At 39.7% G+C, this 22,259-nt stretch overlaps 2 protein-coding genes across 2 annotated transcripts in view; both read right to left on the reverse strand.

Moving 5' to 3' along the window:
- LOC121413284 (chloride intracellular channel protein 2-like) overlaps positions 1-22,259 on the reverse strand; it is a 28,444-nt gene that overhangs the window by 3,473 nt on the left and 2,712 nt on the right. The window contains exons 2-4 of the mRNA XM_041606052.1: positions 2,945-3,080; positions 1,580-1,760; positions 539-752 (exon numbers count right to left, since the gene is read on the reverse strand). Coding sequence (XP_041461986.1) covers positions 539-752; positions 1,580-1,760; positions 2,945-3,080 — 531 coding nt within the window. The remainder of the gene's footprint in view (positions 1-538; positions 753-1,579; positions 1,761-2,944; positions 3,081-22,259) is intronic.
- Positions 12,395-13,662, reverse strand: LOC121413283 (rRNA 2'-O-methyltransferase fibrillarin-like). The gene is made up of 2 exons (XM_041606051.1): positions 13,337-13,662; positions 12,395-13,087 (listed from the first exon to the last, which is right to left on the reverse strand). Exons 1-2 carry the CDS (start codon positions 13,589-13,591, stop codon positions 12,407-12,409), a joined length of 936 nt encoding a protein of 311 aa, XP_041461985.1. The 5' UTR covers positions 13,592-13,662; the 3' UTR covers positions 12,395-12,406.

A 22,259-nucleotide genomic window follows, 5' to 3' on the forward strand; every position in this document is an offset into this window, starting at 1 on the left:
ATTTATTGTATTCAAGCTAAAGTGAGCAACAAATGTGCTGTAAAGTTGAATCTTTACTGGTTGAGATTTCTAACACAAATGGCTATGATCCATAGTTCAACCACAACTTCAGACAATCATTTAGATTTAACCATACATGTAGTTCAGGTTACAGACCATATAGTAAGAATTATACTCTTTAATACCAACAATAATGGATATCAATATCGACAGACAACAAGGACTGGTAATACTGAAGGTACCAACAAGACACTATCTGCTGATCATATTTGGATTATGTACTACAGTTGTGCTCAAAAGTTAGTGAATCCCATCACAAAATGCACTCCATGCCGAGGGTTGAATGTAGAAAACAACACTACAATGTTTGGCAAGCCCAGAGAAACAGACACAGGGTATCAAATGTAATATTTTATCACCTGACTTCACAATTACATGTACATGTATATATCAGAAACATGACAGAACTTGAAAACTTTTAAAATATGTTCGATTTTTGGTGGGGTTCACTAACTGTACATAACTTCCATTCTGATACCTTGAAATACTTATTGCATGCGACTTCAACACGGTGAAGTTTTGGTAGGAGATCACAGTCTGCTAGCGTGAAGTTATCCCCTTCGAGGCAGCGTCCTGGAGACAGTTCATCATCTTCAGATGTATCCTTCAAGAAATCATCAAGTTTCTGAAGCTCTGTTCTTAGTCTGTGAATCAGAGTATCCCTCTTAGATGCGTCTTGGTTCTTCATCAATCTGTCAGGGATAGATTTCATTCATTCAGAAATTATCATCTACAAAAATAAAACTTATCAAGAGTGTATGGAGGATTGTGGCCTAGTGGATTAAGTTTCCAAACTTTGAAACAGAAGGTAAAGTGTCCATACATATAAACCCTGGCGTGGTGAAGAGGAAGCTGAAAGGAATTTATTCTTTATAATATGTTACAGCTGCTATGGGGGCCATAACAAAAAGCTACATGTTATTGTAGAATATCTTTTAATTGATTGCATTCTACACTATGCAGTTAATCATGAAAATCAAGCACACGATTAAGCTCTGTGTTTATATGGGACATTATTAATGTTGAGGCTGGTTGATGTATTAAATAGAAGTTCAATTCAGATTTTCTTCCCTAGTCTCTGAATACTTGGTGGGTGTTTCATAACTAGCTGTTTGTAGGTACGAGCGACTTTGCAAATGACTGGTGATCCTTTCTTGTTGATATACATGTACATCACATTTTCATTCAAGTAGATTAAGCGTCTAAGGGATTACCACATTTTTGTAAAGTCGCTTGAAATTTACGAACAGCTTTATGAAACACCTGCCTGAATTGATAAATAACAAAATCATATTATTATTAGTTATTATTATTATTGTTACTATTATTAGCTCAACACTAAAACTGTGAGATTCATCCCAGAACCAGCAACAATTTACAATAGACTATAAAATTGATGTTTCCGGTCAACACCAAACTTGAAATATCATAAATTTGATCATCAAATCAAAACTTATGTCAAGACTTGAGAAATGACCAAATGAATCCCCCTAAAAAAAATCATGGGCAATATACTTACGCTGAGAATTTACTAAAGACATTTGAGCCAACTTTCTTGGCGCCTGGGTTTGAATTTTCAAGTTTTGGTCGGAACACGGACTCTAGGTAATGCTCTGCCTTGATGATGTCATCGATAACCTTGCCAAGAGGGTTGTCAGTCTGAACGTTTGGATCCACTAACACAGGAGGCGGTGTGTTTCCTAGGTACACAAGATATGACAACAGTTAGGGTGTGTTCACATAAAACGTTTCTTTGAAGAAATGAAAATACTTTGCATAGGTGACTGTAAGTAGGGAGTACCAGAGGAGATAACTACATGAGTGCAGTCACCAGCGCTTCCACTGACAGTGTAGGGGTTGAACAACTTTAGACCAAACAAAACTGTCTACATTATCATGTAGGCCTAGTGTATGTTGACTTTGTATAGTATCTACATGTAGGCCTATATTGTTTCACAGAAAAATTACATACACTGTACATCATGGCAGCCAGATGGCTGAAATTTGACATGCTTACATGTACATGTACATGGATTCTCAAACAAATTAGAAAGAATGACATTTAAGGCCTAGTATGTAGTTTACTTTTATAAAAGGACACAAAAAATTATCTTTTAATCTTTTAAACTACGAGCAATTTCAGTAATTTTGAAGAATGGTACGTATACATGTATGCTCACAGTCTGACAATGGAAAACATAAACCAGGGCTATGGGCAATAAGCCCCTGAAAAGCCACCGGAGGGGAAAAAAGCCATCATCTTTGAATGATTTTTCCACCTTGAATTCAAGCATTAAACATAATAGGCTTTTGTTAGCAGCCCCCTTCCCCATACACACAGTATCATATTGGTTGGTACATGTATGGGAAGCAAGAATGTTCAAATCTTATCAGGAGATCAAAGTGTATTTGGTCATGGCGGGGTCTGTCAGCTCATATGACCTTTGTTTCTCAGATATTTACTACTACCAGATCATACAGATGAATTGTGTACAAATTAACCTTTTCAATTTATAAGGTTAACGCACAAACCAATAACTGCTCGATTGTATTCTTAAGAGCCAAACAAATTTGAAAAGTCACTAATTTGAAGTTGATTCATTCAAATTGGTTAAAAGAGAATTACTGAAGTTGAAGTTAGAAATCATTAGGATTAACAGATTAATAGTAACAAAATGTTAACTTTATGAAGACCACCCCCCTTTTCCACACAAAAAACAGATTATTTTCAAAACTTAAACTTGGTTAAGATTTCAATGTTGACGACGCCACAGTCGCCGCGGCCGTCGGATAAGTGGCGCCTATAGTCTGCTATGTAGGCGAGACAAAAAAGCAGGTGTTTTGAATGAATGGCCTTTTTAATGTTCACTGACTCAATACTCACCTAATATTTTCTTGTATTCTGCTGGTAAGATGTCCTTATTTACTGTGCAGACTTGATATTTGATTTTCTTCAGGACAATGATCATAAACAACCGCTGACATAACGGACAATCTGCTATCTTAGAATCAACTCCAGCCTGTCACAATGAAAAACAAAATAATAAATCGGAGATAAGACTTTTTAAATCTGATGAAGAAAAATATTTGGAAACTTTGCATCCTTGTACACGTACAAGTAGGCCTACAAGTACATACACATGTTGTACAAGTTTGAAATTCTGTGCTTAAATTCAAAATGAAAATAAAAACATTTCAATAAAAACCCCCCAAAACTTAATGTTTATAATGTATTGGAAATGGAAATCAACGTGAATTGCAATTAACTATGATTTTTTCTTTTAGTCATGCAGCTACAACTACAAGGGAAATTGTTTGGACCATTTCTGAATGGTGTTTACACTGTGCTGTACATGTACATGTAGTTGAACAAAATTTATTCTAGCTTTTATCTTTCAACTGCTTTCAAGGAAATCCTTGATATTTAGGGCTACAATGTACATGTATGGGGGCGGGGCACTTCCCATATTCTGAAAAAGGATACCATATTCTGAAAAAGCACCCCTTACAAGTTTTGGCAAGCCTGTACTTATCAACTGAACACATGTGCATATTCACATGTATTCCAAATTAGTAACGAAGAAAAGCCAACAGTTGAGGATTAAATTGAGTGAAATGGGATGATTCTCGAGGCAGGTACAAAGTCCTCCTCTTTCTATTCAGAGATCTGATTTTACACCTTCCAGAAAGATCTGCCCACTGATCTCAACTCACTGCCATACAATACAACAGAATTTAAAATATATGAATGCAACCTTTCTGTGAGAGGGAGTGAATTCAGCCCACCTGTGGTTTGGTATGAATCAGAAGGGAGTATTTCATTTCATCAATGAGGAATGCTGTAGGTTTGTTTCCATTTCAATAGATTTATCCATAAATGGGTAAACTGCGTAGAGAGAGAAGTCACTGTACTGCCCACACAATACCCACTATTTATAAACTTTTCAAGGATGTACTGTACATGTGTACTGTAGTTCAGAATCAGGGCGTAGAAATGGAATCATGGGATAGGTATCCATGCTCAGTCTGAATGTGATTCCCTCCCAATGTTTTGTTGAAGGTCCAGAGCCAAATGTGAACGCAATGTAGACCTACAGGGTATTCCACATAAGTTTTAAAGTTCACTCTGAACTCTAAAGAAAAGTTTTTGTTATGAAAAAAATGAATAAATACTAAAAAATATTGGTGAAGGTTTGAGGAAAATCCATCAAAGATTAAGGAAGTTTAACAATTTTTTTTTGATTTGTGACATCAAAAATGAGCAGCTGCCCCATATGATTTGTAATATAAAATGCACAAAAAGTCAAATTCCAATTGTTTTGAGATTCGTGATGACATACCGGGTATTTCTTTTTTTTTTTTAGAGACAGGTGTCTATTATAAATGTACACTGTACATGTACAGTAAAAAACATTTTCAACCTACTGAGAAAATGACATTTCATAGATTTTTTTACCATTCGATATACTGTAGGAAAGTTTCTCGAATATGGCGTCACAAATCAAATAATTAAAATTGTAATAACTTTTTTATTCTTTGATGGATTTTCTCAAACCTTCGGCAATATTTTGAATTCTTCTTTCTTCTGCTATTTTTACAATAAACTTTTGTCAGGGTTAACTTTCCCTTTAATGGAGAGTATGGTTGGGGAGTACCGTACAATAATACAGGGTATTTATATTGTGCACATATCCACCTTGTTACATGTAGGTGCTCAAGGCACTCCTATATTACCCGGCTAAGATAGGTGTTCATAGCGCACACAGTTTTTAAGGAATTACTTCCTACCGGTACCCATACTGGGTTGAGTGCAGCACATTGGGGATCAGTTTCTCGCTGAAGGAAATTATGCCATGGCTAGGATTCGAACCCACGACCCTCTGTTTCAAAGTCAGAAGACTAATCCACTGGGCCACAATGCACCACATAGGCCTACACTGTACATATTCATGTAAGCCAGGGTCCAGTTTATCCTACTGTACATGTAGACTGGGCCATGCATAACATACATGTACATGTCCATGTTGGACTTAAAGGGGAAGTTCACCCTGACAAAAAGTTTATTGTAAAAATAGCCGGAAAAATAATAAAAATTATTGCCGAAGGTTTGAGAAAAATTCATCAAATAATCAAAAAGTTATTAGAATTTCAATTATTTGATTTGTGACGTCATGCGAGCAGCATTCCTACATAGCGAATAGTAAAAAATCAATGAAATGTCATTTTCTCAGAAAACTGAAAATGGTTTTCACTGCAACTTTTGTATATCAATAGACAAATCATTTCACACCCGATTATGAAAAGAAAACAAAATTAAGTCATCAGGAACCATACAAAACTAGAAATTCATAATTTTATATTACATTACACATGGGGCAGCTGCTCGTTTATGACGTCACAAATCCAAAATTTTGAACTCTAATAACTTTCTTACTATTTAACGGATTTTCCTCAAACCTTCGCCAATATTTTTTTACTGTTTTTTCTGCTACTTTTACAACAAAGTTTTCTTCAGGGTGAACTTCTCCTTTAATAGGGGTGTTACAAGAATATATTTGCAATCAATCGCAAATATTCTGTTGCAATCTTACAATTGATTGATCACTTTTAGCTATAGCAAATCAGATTACACTCCTTGTATCATGGAGTAGATTAGCAATCAATCACAAATTTGCAATCAATTGCATGGCATATGCTTGATTTCGGGAACGAGAATAGACTTGCAATTGATCACAAGTTTCTTGCAATGCCCCCATTAGTGTTTAATACACTTCTCCATTCTAAATACATGTATGTCAGTTCCCTGGATAGAAGGCATACTGGTCCCATTGCATCCAGGGATCCTCCTCATGTTAATGAGATGGGTACACAACAGATTGAGGCTGAGCCAACATGTCAGTCGATCCATTTGACCTGTAAACTTCTACAACAACATTTGCACCCTGTTTGTGCACATACATGTACGATAGGCCTACTGTATATTGGGAAAATGTCAAAAATCAATGTGTCGAAATTTGACAATCATCACCATTATCTCTTCATTATGAATGATACATATCATTTTTTATTATTATTATTACATACACGTACATGTACATGTAGGCCTAAATTGTGCATGATGATGATATTGTTTTCAGATGTGTATACTGAGCCTTCACTGTACAATTGGGGAGTGTGGTTATCCAAATTTGACCGTGTGCTATCAGAGAGAAGGGAGGTACAAGAGCCGAGGTATTACACTCTGTCTGAGATTAGATTGGGCCAGCGGTTGTTCTGCATTCCTGACCCTTCTCAAGAACTTCTCTTTCTTTACTTTGGAACTTGAACAAACTTCAATATGTACCATAGGGATACCATGATGAATACAGCTTTGGGGGTGTAGTGTCATCCTTCACTGACTCTATTGTATTCCTCTGCATACTCATTCTGAGTTGGTTTATAGTATATGATGGTTGGTGGAATAGCTACACGTAACGAAATTCTCTATCCCAACCCTCGCAAATATACTGCAAGTACATTGATAGTTTTGTTTTAAAATTACATGTATGAATTTGAAGCAATGCCTTTGTGCTGATGTATATTGCACATATATGCAGCATATTACATGTATGTGGGGGGGGGGGTGCAAACATTTTTACTGTACATGTACATGTACTTTTTATACAATGTACGCCATACATGTTGTAGGCTTACTTGGATCATGCTTGGATGAAATAGAATTAGTGAGAAGTTTTTCAACTTGTCCATCTGCAACTGTAAAACTTGAATACGCTTGAGTTGGCCTGTACCTGTAATCTGAGCTGCTTCAATCAATACTTTGGCATTCCCTCTGACATGACAATTGGAAGTTTGTTTCAAAAGACCTTGAACATTATTGGAATGAATCCTCAAAAATCAATCAAGATTTTCTAGATTCCAAAGTTCCAAGTGGACAGCGCAGGCCAACATATTCCGCAGTAGTCTACAGTGTAATACAGTACTAGGCCTACTTGCGTATCAAAAAAAGTTTACACTATTAAAATGCTATAAAATTATTTGCAATATCCTGAAGCTCTTTCCACAGATCTCTTGAAGCAAATGATGATATGTATGTAACTGTCGGAAAATATTTCCGCTTGAGTGAGCACCACATACTTTTGAAGTTTGTGAAAAATGATTTAGGCAGAGCTTGGAAATACTTTAACATGTAAGTGAATAAAAGAAGACATTAATCATGAAGAATGCATGGGCTTTACATACATGTACATGTACATGTAGCTTTGATTTGAAGGTATCTTTTCCCATATTAGCTTGTTTGCTTGCCCAGAGCACTTCACGGAACGCCATTGCGCCCTTCCCCCTCTCCACACACAGAGAGAGGCCATCATGATGATATTTGCTTTACACGGAGCTGTGATTTTAATACATGAAATGGCTTAGGCTTGATTTTAGGTCTGTTTATATAACATTGTCAAGCTTGGGAACAGTAAGGAGAAACAAGTATGAAATATGAAATGTGGTCCCACTTCAAATGATAAAAAATAGTGAAAGAATGCTGGATATGTCTGAAATTTACTTTTATTTACATTCAGTTGTGTCCTCAGATAAAGCTGGCACAGAAAAGAGAAAAAGTTATGCTTACCTAGGGTCAAAATGTTAATTTGGGTGGCAAAGTTGTTTAAAAATATAAAATATATCTACATGTATCATTTCAATTCGCTAAAAATGCACAGGAAATGTATGAGAAATGTGAATGTACCACACGGTCAGTTTGTTTTTCGCATTTTTTCCTTGACACAGCAACAAATTAGCATTTCTGCAAGCTTAACAAAAATGGACAGTGTTCACTCAAGTGATAACATTCTGTTGATAGATGAGACCCAAACCCAAGAATATGTGAAAACAGTAATCACCATGTTGTTAATTTTTCAAATCCCAGGGCTTTTTCAATGTATAAGCTTTTTTATTGATACGCACTGTACAGTCTTTAGAGATTGAAGAAAAGAAAAGAACATCTACATGTAGAAGGAAGGAACTTCTTTATAAATAGAAACACAACCCAACAACCCCATTCCACTATTTTTCTGGAGAGGCACAGAGCCAAGCTCCATAAAATAATGGTTTCTTGCCAAAAATATGATAAACAAATCTACAGCACTCAAAAAGCCAAGCTGTACATTCTTTTCATTTGCAGATGAAAACAATTACTATGGTATGTGCAGGCAGGGTGCAAATTCCATTACAAAACTAATGGACTAGAAATATGTTTGTTTATCATAAGCACTTCCAGGGCCTCGCCTCTTTTTTTCATAAAGTCTAGTATATTTGGAAATGGATAGCTAGAGTCAATAGAAACAAGGTTTAATAGGATTTGCATTGGACCACTATTGCTAGGCGGGGATTATTGGTTTGATTTGCTTGAATTAATACACCACTCGACTCAAAGTTGAAAGTGTAGGTTTATAGTTCTAGTAGGATCCCTGATTACAAAAAGGGTGTAGTGTAGGCATACATGTAGTCCTAAATGTACATGTAGTCATACATGTACTCCTGAAATCATTTCAATTTCACTATCATGGCCGTAAAAATGATTCAAATGATAAATAAATACCCTGGTACAAGTAAATACAGTACATACATGTACATGTACACATGTACATGTAGGCTTGTACTGTAAACATTGACGTACATGTATGACGAGTGACTGGCAGTGACATTTGACATTCAGTTGGCATGATCTGGTGGCTTTTACATGCATGTAAATAATGCTAATTTTACAACTGTGTATACATGTACATGTATACATGCAGGCCTACATGTACATGTACATACAACATGTTGACTACAGTACATGTACATGTATGTGTAGGATGGTCAAAAATTCTGATGATTTTTGCAAGGAGCTGCTCACATGTATGTAGCTGATAGCATGTGCATATTTTCATGTGTAGTTGCATACATTCCAAACAATATCATATTGCTCTCTGTAAAGACCCATGTCCATACTAGACTCAAAAGGCTGTACATGTACATGTAGAATTGGCAATTGCAGGGGAGCGTTTCATGAAAGGACTTGTCGGACGTTTTATAGGACAAGTCCTACTTTATCTGACAGTTACTAGAGTAATAGTGCTTCTCAACCAATCAGATTCCAGGAAAGTTGTCAGATCTGACAACTTGTCAGACGAAAATATTGATGAAACCCCCCCCCCCCCCCCCCCCCCCCCCGTCACAATATGACATATATATATATACATGTACGCCTACAATGTACATGTAGATTCTAAAGTACAAATTAAACATTTGAACAAATTGTATAGAATGTGATAAAAGCTGAGCAAGAAACTTTGTAAAATTTTCTCAGAGGAAAGGTTTCAAATGGACACTGACTGACACACTACTACAGGTTGTACGCTGAATGTTCTCAATTTGCACATTACATGTACATGTACATGTAGACCTGTAAAGGTGTAGGCAGACCTGTAAAGGTGTAGGCCTACATGTACATGGCTCCATGCATGAATCTCTGCACATGATACATGTATATGTACATTACATAAAGAGACTCTCGCAAAGTGTTAGATCCATGCAAGCACAGGTTGCGGACTACATGTATAAACATTTTTTATCCGATTTCTCCATGTTGACCTTTACTCAATCCAAGGAGCATAAAGAAGCACACGCCCACTTCCCTACTGTGCACTCAATTTAGCTGTAATTTACCATGAAGCAAGTAGCTCACAGCACTGTCTAGCTCAATGAACTATCCATAGCAACTAATCATCTGGAATGTAAAACCCTCAGTGTGTGCATGTTGTATTTCAAAGTTAATGAGGTGTTCAGGATGTCATTCACTAAAAATGGAATGTAACTGATCTAATAGCAGACCTGACAACCTCTGGGAATGTAAAATTGTATTCCGTGATAAAAAAAATGTATTTCATAATATAATGCATGGCGCACTACATGTACATGTACATGTAGCTCATCGCGGCGCTCAAGCTGCATGCAAGCTATAATGCGCACTACTCTTGCAGATGAAAAAAAATTGAAAGTGTGTATCTCACCCTGGTTTTAACAAAGGTCGCATGTCATAAGGTGGTCCAATTTTGCGAACAGGGTAAAAATGGTCAAAAGTTTTATTTTTTATTGTTATAGCCATTACCATTCTCTAAATAATGAAAAAAGTTTTATGTTTCAAATACCTTTGTTTTTCCTTAAAACGACTAATTAACTCTCATTATTACATAGACGTCAATTTAAATATGAATTTTGAAATGTGTTTTTCTCAAATTGGACCTGCTACACATAAAATGGTGCCAAAAGTTAATGCAACATTGGATCACCCTAGTATTTTCCAGTTATAATCTTCTAACATCAATAATTAAAAAATCTGTAATAAAAATTGAATAATTATCTACATGTACATGTATGCATATTAATTACAATATTTAATTTAACATTTTTGCCCCAAAAATACCTGTCACTGTATTATGCTTGGCAAAATTACTACATGTACATCATGGGTACAGTGTAGAAATGTTTGTTGCAATGATACACAACATTTGTTTCAAAAAATTAAGACTACAAAATAGATAATTAACCAAATTCCTCCAGTTTACTAATTGATTAGGTTGCTGATCAATCAGAGCTGACATACACGTGTATTTCATTGCTGCATACTTAAAAATTTGTCAAATTTTTATGACATTTAGTTGTTCCCTGCTTTAAAATGACCAGAAGTATTTATGAGGATAACAGTCATATTTACATTATAGTAAGTTATTTATTAAGTTTACCGGTAACATTCACAGCGTTCTCGCCAGAAAAAAATTCACCCATGTCGGGGACTTGTGCTGCCACTCCTGGGGGTGGGTGCGGGAGGGGGGTTCACCCCTCCCTCGCGGAGCGCGGAAGCGACGGCCTTTTCATCAAATAGAGACGCTAAGGAAGCCCCATTGTGCCTTTTTTTTAAGCCCACACAAATGCACATAAATGCACAGATACTTGCCGTTCAGTCCAAAGAAAGAGAAAAAAAAGCCTATGCTTGCGAAGATTGAAGGCAAACAAGCTATTTCGTGGGAAGAGTAAGTTTTCTTCTTTTTAATGTTTATAAAGTTTGAATTCCGAAAATCATCGTCGATACAAATATGGGCAAAGGCTCTTGGAAATCACGAAATGCATTCAACTTCGGAACAAAACAGCGTTCATGATTGAGGGTCATGTGATATGTAATGGAGTTGGTCAATAGAGTCGAGACGCGTCATCCAACTTAATTCGCTGAGCTAGCTGAGCGCATGCGTGTGGCTTTCGTGCACATACACAAATGCAAAATATATCACGGACACTTCCTAGTGATTTACGACTGTGTGTTACATGTAGATCGACATGTAAGTTTTATGTGAGTCTGTGATCTGACGTTTCACCATGGAGCATAGCCGGTGTGATGTGCGGGGCAAACGGGGGAATAGGCAACGGAACGACCGTACCGTGCCGCCATATGCCCGCAATAGCAGCCGCGAGCTAGCTGGGCGCCTTGCCACTTTCCTAGCCGTAGTAGGCCTGTAAGTAGTCTTAAGTTGGTGGGACTTCGGCGCAACCCGATAAATGAAGTTGATATCACTAAGATGAGTTCATGGAGTGTATTATTTTTTTCTGAATATTTCCATTTAATTTTTCCACGCATGTCGCTGAAATTTCCATACGCATGGTGTTTGAACCATGCGTATTGTTGCATAAAGGGTCGTTAAACAATGTCGCCTGGGTCTAACCGGCCATATAGACGATTAATAGCCCTTCACTCACCTCCGTGCATGAATGAACATTACGCACGGTGCGCCCGCAATACCCCCAAAATTACCCCCGATGATCAGTCAGTGTCAAGGTTAACCAGTGAGAGTTCTGTGTCTGGAGAAAGAAGGTCAAGCCAAGTACGTGTTCAGCCGCAACAAACAGGACCTCTAGACTTTCGCTGGACACCACGTACTACCGAGGGATATTATACACCTTGGAGCTCAGGGGCATTTATTCAGTAAGTGCCTCAATCATACTTAATTAATACATTAATGGCGCTGCGAGCAGGGTAAGCTTCAGACATTCCAACATCGATGTACGGTAACCGAGCTTGATCAGCTGTAATCATTTAACAGTGTCCAGTGGTGAGTGAAGTCTGTAGTTTTATAAACCTGATGGCCTTTGAAGATGTTGCAACATGGTGACGAGGACAGAATAGTTCAAGTATTCTTCCATGTAGAACCTTGAGCACCATCAAGGTTTCGTAGGGAAGCTATGCAGCTTCTTTGGCCATTAAAGTTTGTCTGATTTTTGTTTTCTTTCTTTTAGTGTTCGTTGTTACTTTTTAGTGTCCTCACTTCTTCTTTGGTGGTGCTCTGTATACTCCTACGACGACAGCGTGGTCTCTCTCGTACGGTTCAAGGGTCAACTGCTCCTGGGGCTTGAGTTTCTCCGCTTGAAGTTTCTTGACCTCTCCGGCAAACACGGCTTCAGGTTGGGCCGTGGAATCAATGCAGTTGGCCTTAATTGAGATGACAAAGTGGCCTTCATTCTTGAGGAAGTTATGGGCGTTGATGGCGACTATCCTGGCTTGGTCTGGCTGTGCGACATCAGCAAAGACACAGTCTACCATACCGACCAACATTCGGTATTTGTGTGGATGTCTGGCGTCTTCTATAATAGGAATGATGTTAGTTCGTTTCTTCGCTACGTTGATGAGATCTCGCCCTGATCGATGTGAGAACTCTACTGCATAAACTAACCCCTCCGGTCCAACCAGATCCGAAACATGAGACACTGTCGTCCCTGATGCAGCACCAAGGTACAGAACCTTGCTTCCGGGTTTCATGTGTATGTGATCTACGCCACCCAAGATGGCTGCTGCTAGCTTCGATCTGAAAGGGTTCCAGGCTCTGTACTCCAACTTCTTCTCTCCCTCCTCAATACTAATCCTCTTCTCTCCATAGACTGATTCCCCAGGCACCAAGTTCTTGGTGACCAATGCATCCTCCTTGCCTCTGGCAATAAATACACCAACCAAACATGTGCATCTCTTCGAGGGTGTGCATAACACGGGTGTTACGGCTCAGACAATAAACAACTTTCTCAACAACTTGACTTCGGATCAAAGTGAAGAAATTGTTTTTGTTCATCATCGCCAATAACAAGGTCCCTTAAAATTCATGGTTCTTAAAACCTTTCTTAATGAACATATTACAGTGTCAAGAATGACTAACGTTTTTAAAGGGACCATACACTCACAAGAGTAGGTCAATACTGGAGCTTGCAGTCTGTGAGGTTCTATGACGACCCTAGCACCACCTCGCATCCCACCGCGACCACCTCTTCCTCCTCTACCCCGGGGGCCACCTCGCCCTCTTGGTCCACCTCGACCACCAAATCCTCCTCTGCTGCCGCCTCCCCCTCGTCCTCCGCCGAATCCCCCTCGTCCTCCGCCAAAGCCCCCTCGGCCACGCCCTCCTCGATCTCCTCCACCTCCCCGGAAGCTACCTCGTGGTGAGAATCCTGGTCTACCCATATTTGTCGTGTTTCTGACTTTCCGTTCAGTTCTCGGCACGTGTTCGTCTGAAATCTAACAACTCTGTCATCACGCGTGGTCGGTGTTGCAATTATAACAGAAGAGGGAGGCAGACTAGTTGAGTTGAGCAAGCGAGCCAGCATCGTGACACGGGTTGTGTGATTTCAGACGAACACGTGCCGAGAACTGAACGGAAAGTCAGAAACACGACAAATATGGGTAGACCAGGATTCTCACCACGAGGTAGCTTCCGGGGAGGTGGAGGAGATCGAGGAGGGCGTGGCCGAGGGGGCTTTGGCGGAGGACGAGGGGGATTCGGCGGAGGACGAGGGGGAGGCGGCAGCAGAGGAGGATTTGGTGGTCGAGGTGGACCAAGAGGGCGAGGTGGCCCCCGGGGTAGAGGAGGAAGAGGTGGTCGCGGTGGGATGCGAGGTGGTGCTAGGGTCGTCATAGAACCTCACAGACTGCAAGCTCCAGTATTGACCTACTCTTGTGAGTGTATGGTCCCTTTAAAAACGTTAGTAAGTGCCTCAATCATACTTAATTAATACATTAATGGCGCTGTCCGAGCAGCTCCAGCATTTTGGTGATCAAATGTTAAACACTGCTCACCATTTTGAACCCGTTTAAGGAACACGTTTTCTGCACGGGATACCGGATAGAATTAAAACTTGTGTAAGGAACTTAGGAGTTAGGTAGGGTCTAATATAAATACGGTACGTTAGTAGTAGGCCAATATTTAGTTTGTGTACGTATTAAATAGTTATTGCTGTCACTGGCTAGGTATAGGGCGTAAATTGCTTAAACTAGCTATTTATCTAAACGCAAAACATTCCGCCCTAACGTAGCTGCCGCCATTACGTGTGGCTGCCTTTGTCTTTTGTGAATAGCCTATTGAATTCGGGCGTGACTCACATGACTCGAATTTCGCGCCAGCGGTAAAAAACGCGGCTCGAATGATAATTGTTGCCAATTTACAATTGGAGGCATTGTATAAATCTGTTATATAAATTTTCCCTTTCTCATATTGGCATCCTTTTAAATAAAATTTAATATTGGTCGAGTAATTTAAATATAACTTTCCCTTACTGTTCTCTATAAGTAAATATAAAAGGAAAACCTGTAGTTTAAATTCCTTATGCTTATTTAGGTTCTCTGCTATCACAGGCGGTTTCATTTAGCATTTAATGTAGATTTAATTGTTCTCTTTTTGCAATTAAATTTTGTGACCCGATTATTGTTTCCATTTCATGATATTTGCTCTTATTTTTGGAATCAATATTGTTTCCTGATACTTCTAAATCGGAAACATTGGCAGTGGTAAAGATCAATTTATCACACTGCACCAGAAAGATTACAATAAATAAGTTGATGAATGATAGATAGGAAATTTGCAATTATTGTTATTTTGTCATTCTCTACTTTAGGAAATAATTGCAGATAATTGTTAATTGGAGAATCCGCTCTATTGTCACCAATTATTTGATGTTAACTTCATAACTTGCAAATAATTGATAATATAATTGGATGTAATTTTCTATTTGTATTTGCAATAGTTGAATGAATGCTTACAGCTTCAATTTGCAAATGATTGATTAACTGTTAAATTGCAAATCATTTGAATTTGCGATTGGTTTACTGAATTAAGTGGATAAATTTTAAATGATTATTGCTGAATGTAATTGATGTATTTCTCCACTATTTTCTAGCGAATATTCATCAATTGTCTTTGAATTAATTTTATTTGCGGATTTTAATTCCAATTTTCTTCGCAATGGATAAGATCCGTATTAATTCTTGTGATAGGGATGACTTGTTACGAGTACCAGGCATTGGCTCCGCCACTGCCGATCGCATTCTTGCGTTACGCGAAGCTACCGAAAACATCACTCCCGAATTATTAGCTTCGGTCCCGCATATTCGTAACTTAAACGAAGTGATAGATGCTTTTGATTTTACACCTGCTGGTGCAGATGCACTCGCGCATATTTCACCGGTGCCTCAGGCACGGAGGAGAACTCCTCCACCGCCTATTGCCCCGTATCCTTATGATCGTTTTCCGGCACCAGGACATCCTAGGGCTGCATCCCTCCCGATAAGACTCTCTGACTCTACTGTGTCATATGGTCAGCAGGGACAATCCCTACCACTTGACATCGGTAGACCTCAAGCTACTAGGCCCATTGCGACACCACGGGCCACAGTAGCTAAACAATTACAGGGTGGTCAGCAAGGAGCCTCCACACCCCAGAAGAATAAGGTTGAACAGCCCTTAATTGGAGAGGGGGGAAGGCAAACCCAGGGCGTGCCGAGAGATCATCTTGAAACAATCCCCGATTGCGGGGTACAACCGCACATCAGTGGCGATCCCAACGAGCGCCATCGCGCTGGCTCCATGGACGAGCTACAGCATATGTATGGCGAGCCAAGTGGTCCCATGGACGAGCCACTGCATTCATATGGCGAGCCAATTGGTCCATCTGCCTTCCAGACTGTAAAACAGTCTCGCCTTCCAAGGGAGCACTCCATCCAGGAGGCTTCACATCTTTTGAGAGAGTTACTTTCTCTGTTTCAGATGGAAGTGCCCCCAAGGCAGCTGAAAGAGGATCAATTTAATGGGTCGTTTCCCCGAAGGCCAAGGGATGATCTCTATTATGATCGATGTACTCATATTCGTGATCGATATCTCCCTGACGATCGTGATTGTTATCATACTCGTCAGACTTACGATCGGACCCCAACTCATGCTCTAAGGGATGATGATTTTTATCCCAATCAGGGTGGAAACCAGAGGGGATATTCAGCATCAGTAAAGGTGTCGCCGCCACCTGTTCGCCGGCTCTCACCACTGCCTCATCCCGAACTGAATCAGCCTCCTAAGCCGGCTCCTAGGTCCAATCAATTTAAGCTGGGTTCTGGACCTACCCGACAGAAGAATGTCTCTTCCGTTACAGTTCCAAAGTTCAACCAGCCAGAGCCAAGGCCTTCACCCAAACTTCAGGGCCATAGTTCAAACCGGCCCGAGATAGTTCCCCCCACCATTTCCTCAGGAAATTCAGGAATGCCTCCCAAGCCCGCTCCCAGGACATATTTACCTAGAACAATTGTTTTTAATGGTTCAGGGAGCTGGCACGCATTTTTTGCCAAGTTTACATCATTTGCCAATGATAGTAATTGGGATGAACAACATAGGCAAAACCAACTGTGTTGGGCATTAGATGGGAAAGCCAGCGAGTACTACGCCTCACTGATTAGACGTGAACCGGCCATAAGCTACTATGATGTAGTTCTGAAGTTGGAGAAACGATTTGCTCCACAGGAACTCCCGGAAGTCGCCCAGGTGCATTTTAATTATGCAAGGCAAACTTCCGAAGAATCATGTGTAGAGTGGGCCGAGCGACTACAGGCTTTAGCATCTCAGGCATTCCCCAATCTGCCCGATAGTTACGTGCAGAAGCAGCTTGTGCTGCGCTTCTGTCAGGGATCGACTGATCGCGAAGCAGGGCAGCACACACTAAATCATCAACCCCTAAATCTTGATGATGCCTTACGAGTTTCCCGAATGTTCCAGCATGCCAGACAGGCCATGCAAGGCAAACCTCGGAAGGACATCAGACAGTTATCTACCTGTGTAGACCCCTTTGAGAAGAAAGTGCGGAAGATGGAAATACCTGTCCCATCTTCACTTACTTCTCACTGTTCCGATCTTAGCCTCGAAACTCGAGTCTCCCAACTAGAACAGAAATTTGATTCGTTTCAGAACTCTGTCAAGGGGCAGCTAGACTCAGTCGAAGCAAAGGTGGGAACACTTCACTCTATGGTGCAAGGGCTCATCACAACCCTTCAAATGAGGAGTGATCCTCCTAAGCCCAGATCGTCCCCAGGAAGGACGTCCCCGGCCAGAGGAAAACTGAGGTCACCTGGCCCAGACAATCCTTGCTTCAAATGTGGCAAATCCGGCCATTTTAAACGGGACTGTCCAGAAGTTGAACAGTTGAAGACTGTTTCATTTGTTGGTGACGAACCGGGAAACGAGTTGGGATCGGAGGAACTAGCCCGACCCCGATCCACATAGCCCAGGGCACTAGTCAGAATTCTTCGCAGGTTCGTACACTAGTCCAGAAAGATGGAGTGCCCCCACTCCCTGCCTTACATAAAGTGACTGACGCAACTGTTGAATATAGGTCGGTAGTGTGCCCCACCTCTACTTCACCTACTCTTGCTTCCTCAGCAAAGGTAACTGAAGAGTCGAGGAGTAATACTGGTGCAGACTTCCGAGGACATACTCAGTTGCAGTCTACCCTGGTAGAAAGGAAGGGACAGCCTTCATCTAGTATAACCTGCCCATGGGTGCTACCTCCATGGCCCCCACCAGCTGAACCAAAATCGGATCACAGTTCATGAAACAGCAGGAGCCATTGAACTTTTTGTATTTAATGCCACTGGCCGAAACCTAAGTTGGAAATAAGGCATGGTAATTGGGGAAGCCTTAGGAGCTACCGCCATTAAACCAGACTTGGATCCACCAACCTAGGACAGTAAGCAAGTGCGGGGTGTCGGTTTATCTTCGCCGACTCCAATCCCTGCTCACTTACAGGGTCTTTGGGAACAGTCTATCGAACTCTCAAGGAATTACTGTTAGAATTCTTTGCCAGAGATAAATTTGACCTCGGGAAATTTACCGAAATAGAACATTACATTAACACGGGAAACGTAGCGCCAATCAAACAAAGAATGAGGCGCAACCTTATCACACCTTATCGGCCATCTGCTAACCGACAAGCTGGGCGGTTTAACCAAAATCTCATGCAGGCTATAAGGTGTTCCATTGGAAAGTCAATTGGAAAGTAAGTCTTTCAAATAGCAAAGCCTATCACATCCACCCCAAACATGTTCATGCTTGGCCGAAAGACGAGCTAGCCTTCGGATGTGATCTTCCGTCCGTAGCAGAATCAGGCTCAACAGAGGAGTTCAAACAGACTCTTATCCAAGCCCATGAAACTGCAAGGACTAAGCTCCGGACAACCCAGGAGCGCTTAAAAAGAGAATAAGATGTAAGAGTTTATTGTCGTGAATTCCAAAAGGGGGACCGAGTTTACTTACTCGACACGGCCACTCAAAAAGGGGAAGACAAAGAAACTATCTCCTCCCTGGAAAGGCCTATACCGACCAGGCTTATAAAACTCCCTCCCTACCTCTATTGCAACTCATATAGGAATTCCACGTCCGTTGTTAATCATGACAGGCTAAAGAAATGCCAAAAGTAAACAAACGGACAATTGGATATTGATAATTAGTCCGATTGATCATAACAGGGGAAATCATGAGTAATTTACAGGTATTTCCACCTAATTTTTATCCATCTCAGGGAAACTGAGGAGGAAGTCATTGTTTGTAAATATTGTATATAAAAGCATTGAACTTTGTTTTTGTTTACAATTGGGGATTATATTCATTTGTTTTTATTTGGTTTGTTTTTATTCGATTTTATGTTTAGAGATTGGCAATTTAGAATTCACAATTTCAAAATATTTGCCAATCTATAGGGCCGGGGGGTGTGTTGCATAAAGGGTCGTTAAACAATGTCGCCTGGGTCTAACCGGCCATATAGACGATTAATAGCCCTTCACTCACCTCCGTGCATGAATGAACATTACGCACGGTGCGCCCGCAATACCCCCAAAATTACCCCCGATGATCAGTCAGTGTCAAGGTTAACCAGTGAGAGTTCTGTGTCTGGAGAAAGAAGGTCAAGCCAAGTACGTGTTCAGCCGCAACAAACAGGACCTCTAGACTTTCGCTGGACACCACGTACTACCGAGGGATATTATACACCTTGGAGCTCAGGGGCATTTATTCAGTAAGTGCCTCAATCATACTTAAATAATACATTAGTACTTAACTTTATACACTGGCGAGAACGCTGAATTCATTCACCACATCCACCGGCTCCGCCGCCCCTGTTACTTCAAACTTAATGTGCTATAGTTTTTTGTCCTGATATTGTATTGATCTAATTCATAGTATAGCCTATAATGTAGATCTAGCTTCAAAATGAGATCTTACTTAATAAATTTGGTCAAGAATCCAAGATACTGTGATGTAGCAACAATCTTTCCACGGCACCGTGTGGAAAATTGTTCATACGCCACTCTTTTTGCATACCCAACTTATGAAATTATGCGACCCAAAATAATTGAAAAAAACAAGTTACCTGAAATTACATCGATGTCGATCTAATAACCATATTTGTATAAGTTTTATGAAATAAAGATTTTCTCAATAAATTACGATTTTGTAAAATTTTTTTATTTATTTTTTTACAAAAAAATATTTTTAAAGAAAAAAAGTACTGCCGTATTTTGGTTGTAAAGATGTACATGTAGTTAATACGCCAAAAACATACTGGTTGGCAAGTCTGAAATAGAGGAGGGAGTGGATTACAGGACCCTATCCCAGTCATTATCAGTACAGTACAGTGTACAGGAATTATGATTTTGAATGATCCTTGGGGAACTTGAGAAAGAGAGAAATATTATTAAAAAGAATACCGTACCGTAAAGACTAGAAATTTGATGTGTCCATTCCATTTGACACAGATGCCCCTGCTTAAAAACGTGATCAGAAGTTCATTCAATATGATTGAACTTTGTGCAGAAAGCAATATGCATACAACATGTATATACATGTACATGTAATGAACAAATTTACATGTAGACCTTTGAACCAACTGAGCTGTGACCTTTGACCGTTTCACGAAGCCCTCTTTGCCAAGATCAATGACAACAACCTCAGTTACCTGTCTAAATATTTATGACACCTCCAAAACTGTCATGAGTTTTTTTTAATGATGTAGTGGCATTACGTGGGTAGACAATGAATGGCAGAGATAAATTTACAATCCCAAGACTCTATGAAGGACTTGTCAGACCTATCTTGGATTATGACAACTCTATATGGTACCCCAGACTGCTAAATAAGGCCATAGAGAAAGTTCAAAAGAGAGCGACCAAAACGATCTATGCTATTAGGAATCACTCATACACAGAGAGACTGAAGGCACTCAACCTCCCATCCCTTCAGTACCGCAGACGTTGTGGAGACATGATCCAAGTGTACAAAATTGTTCATGGATTTGAACGCATCCCAAGTGATGCCTTCTGTGAACTTGCAGCAGGCAATACAATAGGTCACAGTCTGAAGCTTTTTAAACCCAGATGCCTGACCAAACTGAGGCAAGATACATTCAGCCAACGGGTCATGAATGACTGGAACTCACTCCCTGAAGCACTGTACAATGTACATGTAGTTACAGTTCAGACTGCGAATAGCTTCAAGATCAGACTGGACAAGGTGTGGGCAGACCAGCAGACCCCTTATAGAAGATAGAGATCTGAGCCAAAATGACAATGAGCAGACACCACACCAATAATTGAGATGGAGGAAAATAGCACACAACTAGAAGCCTGACTGCTGGGATCCACAGCACTCTTCTAGAATCTCGGGTTAAGGAAAAGTGCCTAGAAATTTGAAAATTATAAACTTAAGTAATCAATCATAGAAGTTATTGAAATTATATTGCAAAACAAATTGGATAAATCATTCAAAAATAATTGTATTGCATATAAACCATAAAAGTGTTGGTAAAACACCTCAAAACCATTCATTTTGAAAAAGTAGAACAATTGAATTGATAAAGATTCTACTGTGTCAGGCCATCGTAACTGCACTCGTATTTGCTGTTTTCTGATCCTTATCAACATTTTGATCAATGCTATCTCTAATTTATGCATAGAATTTGTTTTGGTATCTAAAAAGATTTAAAAAATTTATGTTATATTTTGATGATGTTTTTAATCATAAAAAAACATATGATTCTCATCCTTTTACAGAGAAAACTTGTATGGTTTACTTCCATAAACTATTAAAATTTGATACCCCGGGCCGGCGGGGGTACAGTACCAGTCTCAAACTCAATACTTCGGATCACCGACGTACTCTTTTTTCAATCCGCATTGAGCCGCAATCATCATGCTCACTTTTCCTACAAAATCTTCCAAAATTTAGCCCCAGAAAACTATGAAAATATTGCGAGCATTGAGTTCATAGTTCACTATGCAAACATGATACAAACATTGTTCTCTAAATCCACATTCAAGTATCCAAAATAAATTCAATGGGAAGAAATCAGACTTTTAAAAAAGCCTGGATTTTGAGTGACATAATTCCAGTACACAAAACATAATGGTGTTGTATGGCTTCCCCAAAAGCCGATTCCGTGTTTGCTCCTTTTTCATTCCCGTGATTCTTTGCGGTGACGTTCGCCCTCATGAGACAAACGCTATTTACGCTAATAAGGTCTAGAGGTCTATAATATATGACTAACTTTCCAGGTGTTGAGAAACGGGCCCCAGATATCCATAAGAATTTTGATTTTAGTACGGTACATGTATATTAGATCTACGTGTCGTTGTGGGCAGCATAGAAAGACAGAGGAAATTACTAGCTAGACAGAGATTTTATATTTTATTATTTTCAATTAGCGATGTTACAAAGTGCCGTTTTGAAGAACAATTTATAGATAAAAAGTATTAATTTTAACAGGTTTCAAGCTACACTGACTGCCTCCTTCAATCCTGAAGATTCTTGCAATATTGTAGTACCGGGG

The sequence above is a fragment of the Lytechinus variegatus genome, chromosome 4 (assembly GCF_018143015.1).
Source record: "Lytechinus variegatus isolate NC3 chromosome 4, Lvar_3.0, whole genome shotgun sequence".
NCBI classification, from domain to species: Eukaryota; Metazoa; Echinodermata; class Echinoidea; order Temnopleuroida; family Toxopneustidae; genus Lytechinus; species Lytechinus variegatus.